This window comes from Chaetura pelagica, unplaced genomic scaffold (assembly GCF_000747805.2).
Source record: "Chaetura pelagica isolate M959 unplaced genomic scaffold, ChaPel_1.0 scaffold553, whole genome shotgun sequence".
NCBI classification, from domain to species: domain Eukaryota; kingdom Metazoa; phylum Chordata; class Aves; order Apodiformes; family Apodidae; genus Chaetura; species Chaetura pelagica.
Genome location: NW_009952808.1, coordinates 134,722 through 140,721, shown reverse-complemented (window position 1 = coordinate 140,721; position 6,000 = coordinate 134,722). Strand labels below are relative to the sequence as shown.

At 44.3% G+C, this 6,000-nt stretch overlaps 1 protein-coding gene across 1 annotated transcript in view; it reads right to left on the bottom strand.

Moving 5' to 3' along the window:
- LOC104386428 (olfactory receptor 5T3-like) overlaps window positions 1–4,453 on the bottom strand; it is a 5,039-nt gene extending 586 nt beyond the window's left edge. The window contains exons 1-2 of the mRNA XM_009995038.1: window positions 3,545–4,453; window positions 1–374 (exon numbers count right to left, since the gene is read on the bottom strand). The exon at window positions 1–374 is cut by the window's left edge and continues 586 nt beyond it. Of these exons, the coding sequence (XP_009993340.1) occupies window positions 1–374; window positions 3,545–4,453 (1,283 nt within the window). The remainder of the gene's footprint in view (window positions 375–3,544) is intronic.
- Window positions 4,454–6,000: the final 1,547 nt, after the last annotated feature.

Sequence of the window (6,000 nt, the reverse complement as noted above, 5' to 3'; positions counted from 1 at the left end):
AGGAAGATCTCAGTGCACCCAAAGAAGTGGCCTGCAAACAGCTGAGCTACACAGCCCGCAAAAGAGATGGTCTTCTTCTCTGCGAGAAGGTCATGAATCAGTTTGGGAGCTGTGACAGAGGAGTAGCTGATGTCTACTAAAGACAGGTGGCTCAGGAAGAAGTACATGGGAGAGTTCAGCTGCTCACTTCTCTTTATGGTCATGATGATGGCCAGGTTCCCAAGAATGACAGTGACATAGAAGACTACGAACAACGTGACGCACAGTTTTGCTGCTGTCTTGTCTTGGATCAGCCCACGGAGGATGAACTCTGTCACATTGCTTCTGTTCTCCATGGACACCCTGTAGACAGGACCTGAGAAAAGAGATGCCAGCTACAGCATGAGGCACAAGACTTCATCAGTGCCCACATAGAGTGCCCACTGCTCTGGTAAATGCTAAACATAATTCCCTTGCTGTCCTTTTGGGTCAGTTTGCATTTAAAGTCAATGCTTTCCTCGAGGAAAAACAGGTGATACCCACATCAGAATGTATCACTAACCTATATAATAAACTCAGATTATTCATTTGAGGATGGTGGTAGAAATAACACTCTCAAGAATCCTAACTCTCACCTTTGCCTCAATAATTACAGAGTCACCTCCAGAGCCACTTTTACTCTATGCTGTTCATTTGGAAATAAAAGTTGACCAGAAGAGACAGTGTGGTTATAATTCAAGTCTCAATGCTTTGATCATAGCTTGAGGAGGGTTCTTGTACAAGCAGTGACTGTACTTTCCTTTTCAGTCCTCCAAAGGTCTGCAACAGAACTACTCCTTATTGTCACTCTGACTGTGATGGGTCTGAGTAAGTTCAGCCACAGAATGAGCTGGGCAGTGTTTTTATGGTCTTCCTTTCCTACAGTACCTGCATGAACTAATCTTGAGCCAATTGGCATTAATGGTGCATTAGCAGAAGTTTGTAAACCTCACCCAGGTTGTGTTGGGTCAGGGAGATGGGGAGTTAGCAGTTTGGGGTAGGGAGCTGGACTTGGTGAGGAACACACCATAAATACACCTGTAGTGACTCTGGGGTGATGTCTGCATGGCTGGTGACCCCCCCTGTACTCACAGACTCCCAGGAATTCAGCTCTGTGCCATTCCCATGTGCACAAGTATCACTAGTATTCAATTTACACGTGAAGACAGAGGGGGCAGATGTGTAACCAACCTTGTCTGTGATACCAGATCCTTTGGGGTCTGAATTCTATTTGACAATCATGGGACACTCTGCTCCTTCTCCAGAGCTCTCTGCCTCACCTCTGGGCTACTCCCCAACTAGAGCAGCAGAGGAAAGGCTCCTTAGTGTCTCCATCCCTCTCTTCATGCCCCTCTATAGGCAGGGGGAGAGCACTATGGTGAAGACACAAGTGTGTGTGTGTTGTAATCAATGTTGCCTGACATGTCCACTTCAAACAAGGCTGATGATGAGCTGTCTTAAGCTTCTGAGTCCTCTCTGTAATACTGACAACACCCTTTTGACAGATCTGTCTAGAAATGGCATATAACTGGGGGGGGAGAGCAAATAAGACATGAACTAGAACAATACTGAAGAACCTGTCACTGAGTTTTTTCTGATTCATAAAAAGGACCTCACAAGAGTCACTCACCAGAACTGCCTGTTTTCAAAGGCAGGATTTCAGTGACATCTGGACAAAGCAAAGGAAGAACATCAGCACACTTACACAGCTCATATTTGCCAGTCCCCGAGAGTTCACGTGCTGTTCCTCCCCCGATGACCTCTTCTGATCACCTCCTCTGACCACTTTAGGTGGCTTCAGCAGATGTCTCAGCTGCAAGTGGCTGCTTAGCTGTTGTAAAAGCAGCCCAAATCTCTGCCCAACCTGGAACCTACCATGGCTGAAAAGAACAGCCTGACTCTCTACCTACATTTCTCATCCTGCAAAAAGCCCCTTCCAAGAGCATCTACAAGAACAATTATCTCTCACAAGATGGGGAATCTGTGTTAGGAATATTTAAAGTAGATCACACAGCAGAAGCACGAGACTGTAAAGAGTAATGAGATCCCAGAGGCATGTGACGTTTTGTCAGAAATCACCAGTGGACAAGGAGCTAATAATTGGATAGTTATTAGGGTAGCCTCTGGAGAGTGATGTTGGAGTGTGGTGATCTGGACTGTTGCCTTGCAGATGGGTTGGCTTGTTTGCTTGTGTGGTGGCTGTGCAGATAGATAAACTGTATTTACTAAAGGTAAATAAGGTATTTCTTCTGGAAGCATTTCAAATAAATATCACACCGGTCCTTTGCAAGATTTTTATTCATCTCATCTTTGCAATGAAAGATTCTGGAGGTAAAGAAATAAGACATACAAGTTCTGTTTTCTGTCCTAAGCTAATATTTCTCTTACACTTTTTTATTTCTTGCTAACTTGTTCTTGTCATTGTGTGTTGACACCATAAGAAAATGTCACAACTGTACTAGAGACTGATGCCTCTTAGCCAACTGCTGCCCAAATTTGAAACAAGAAGTAAACCAGGAAATTATTCAACAATTTAGAAAGGTTTGTCGTTACTTCTCACTGCTTAGCAGGTATGTCTACTGAGAGAATGCAAGACACAGACTCAACTCTTTTGCCCATGTATCAAGTTCCTATAAGATTTCTTGTCAAAGAAAAGGGGAGCCTGATGTTGCTGTCATTGACACCTTCTATAAGCTCTGGTCAAATATTTGACATATTAGTCTGAACATTAAAATTAAAAAAAACCAAAACAACAGAGGCAGAGCTGGAGGATTGAAGGGATGGTTGGAAGGATGGCAGCAGTGATAGGTGAACTAAAGAGAATTATAGGACAGTTTGGGGTGGAAGAAACATTTGAAGAACCACCCTGCCACAGGCAGAGACATTTTCCACTAGCTCAGATTGCTCAATGCCTGGAACAACCTGACTTTGAACATTGCAGAAAGGTTTTTATTGCACTGACAGGGGAAGGGAAGAAGCTTCCCCTCCTGTTACCAGCAAGTGAACCGTCTAGCACCTAACACCACATTTTTCGTTTCTAACTCATTGATTCAAGATACCACAAGGGGGTTCTCACAAAAAGGCATTTACTGCAAGCAGAAAGGGGTCTCAGCTGCCAGCAGCAGGTGACCACAGCCCTCTCTGTCCCAGCTTAATGGGTTACAGAGCAGATGGATTGGTCTAGAAGTTTATACATGGATAATGGGATGTTCTCCCTGGACAACATTCAGTATTTTTGGGACTGGTGTCTCAGGCAGCACTCAGGAGCCCCAGGCCTGGGGCTGCACTAGCTGGCAAGAGAATAGGAAGGGAATGCCTGCTTGTCACAGGGTTCTCAACATCTTTCAAATAAAGAAATGAACCTTATTGCCTGTCTAATCACAAGAGGAGCTCACAGCAAGTTGTTATTTGAAAAGCAGTTCTTGGGGAATTTTCAGCAAAGACATGAGAATGGAAGATGCTTGATTTCCTCTGATCCTTTGACAACGTTACCACAGTTCTACACCTTTCCATTTTCCCTGCCCACTTTCCTGGCCCAGAGTTTTCTCATGGCACTCTTCACCTCTGCATTTCTTAGGGTGTAGATGAGTGGGTTCAGCATGGGGGTGATGAGAGTGTAGAACACTGCCACGCTCTTGTCCTCTGACAGGCGGCTGGATGGACGTATGTAGATGAAGGTGCATGGCCCAAAGAACAGAATCACCACTGTGATGTGGGACCCGCAGGTGGAGAGGGCCTTGTGCCTCCCTTCAGATGTTTCACTCCTCAAGGTAACCAGGATGACAACGTAGGAGGTGACCAGGATGAGGAAAGAGGTCAATGTTATCATCCCGCTGTTGGCAACAACAATGATGCCCACAAGGTAGGTGCTGGTACATGCCAGTTGTAGGAGGGGGTGGACATCACAGAAGTAGTGGTCAACTTTGTTAGGGCCACAGAAGGGAAGGTGAGTGATGAGAAGAGTCTGCACGAGGGAGTGCACGAAGCCTCCTACCCAGGAGGCCATCACCAGCTGGCCACACACACGCCTGGTCATCAGGGTGGTGTAGTGGAGAGGTCTGCAGATGGCAAGGTACCGGTCGTAGGCCATCACTGTGAGGATGAAGATCTCTGTGCAGCCAAAGAAATGGACTCCAAACAGCTGTGCCATGCAACCCACCAAGGAGATGGTTTTATATTCCACAAGGAAGTCAGCAATCATTTTGGGAGCTGTGACGGAAGAGTAGCAGATGTCTACAAAGGACAGGTAGGAGAGGAAGAAATACATGGGGGAGTTCAGGAGTTGACTGCTAATGACAGTGATCACAATGAGCAGGTTTCCCACCACAGTAGTTATATAGAAGAGCAGAAACACCACAAACCATATTTTCTGCACCCTTTGATTCTCTGAGAGGCCCAAAAGGATGAATTCCTTCACACTGCTTGCATTCTCCATGCTAATCAGTTGGGTGGTGAATACACAATGTACAGCCTGGGCACATGGGAAAATAAAGACAAATGATTAATCAGGGTTATTGTTTTTTTCATTATAAATAATGAATTCTTTATCAGAAGTGCATTCAGGCAAAGAAATATATAGAATTAGTATTAAGTTTATGGAGTGGGGATTTTGTTATTTGGTTTTTTTCTTCCCCCCTAGGGTATTTCCTTCTCCCTGCATGAGATTTGAGCTGTGTCTGTTGCAGCACTGAGAGAGGTGCACTCGGTGAGATGTTCCTCCATCCTGGCTCTCCAGGCTTTTGAAGGACTGGATCTGTGGCTGCTGTGCTAAGGAGAAGGTCAGAGTGTTCACCCTGAGCACCTCAGTGGCTACTGATGTTTAGTATTGTATTAATTGTATTTAGTAATTGTATTAATTTCACTTTATACTGGGGGAAAGGGTTAATTTCTGTTTGGTGAAGCCAATCCAGCTGGTGGTCAAAGTCTCTCTACAGCAGAGCAGCTGAACTAAGGTCCTGAAAAGGATCCTTTCATTTTCCATTGACAAGGAGGACAATTAACAGCACCATGATAAAATAAACTTCAGAGAACAAGCCTTTATATCCCCTGGAAGAAGCTCAGAGCTTTCCTTAATGCCATTCCCATTTTTGTGTGTGTGCTATGGCTGAACTCCTTAGCTCTAAGGCATTTATCTACACCTCTACAGTTTCTCCTTTCAGACATGGTCACATTCCAATGGGAATGTGGAGCTGCTTTAGTTCAGCCTGTTCCATCCATAGCCCCCAGAGCAGTACATGTCACTAGGAAATAAATAATCTACATCTTTAAAACTACTCAGTCCTTAACATTACCAACGTGCCATTATGCAGATAATGGCACCAGATATCAGATTTGCTTTGGTCAAAAAAAAGCCTGGAAACCACTAGATTTAGCTCTTTACAGAGTTTAACCAAAAATAGGCACCTCTTAGAAACAAATTATCAGCTGTAGAAGATTCATCTGAGTATCAAAACATTCTCAGTTTGCCCTTGCAGATCCTGCCCAATGAAAAAAACAAGAAGTTCCCCCTGTTTCTGGGGGTGATCTGAGCAGATGTGTGGAATGATGCAGTTAATTCAAATTGTCAAGCACCTACTCGAAATTACAGCAAGATGAGAAACTTGTGCAGAAAAAGTGATGAAGCATCCACAGGAAACACTGAAATGGAGAAAACCCAAAATTGCTCTCCAACCCACAAAGAGAGGAAGTTGGGAAAGTAAGGGACTTTTCCTGTGCCTTCAGCTGTACTAACTACAGGTAAAAGATGCTCAAGGAGGGGGCTAAAGCTTTTATGGATAATTCCTTTTCTGTTCTATTTCCAAGGGAAAAAGGATCACTGAGGCCAAAGCAGAAAGGGGAACAAGCCCCACAAGTTGTGGTGTCATTGAGACTATCAGTGGTTCAGAAAGAAGTGACCAAAAGATAAATGATCAAGAGAAACTATATTTCTGAAGATGGGAAACACCTAAGCTAAAACCAGGTATATATTCTGGAAGGATAGAT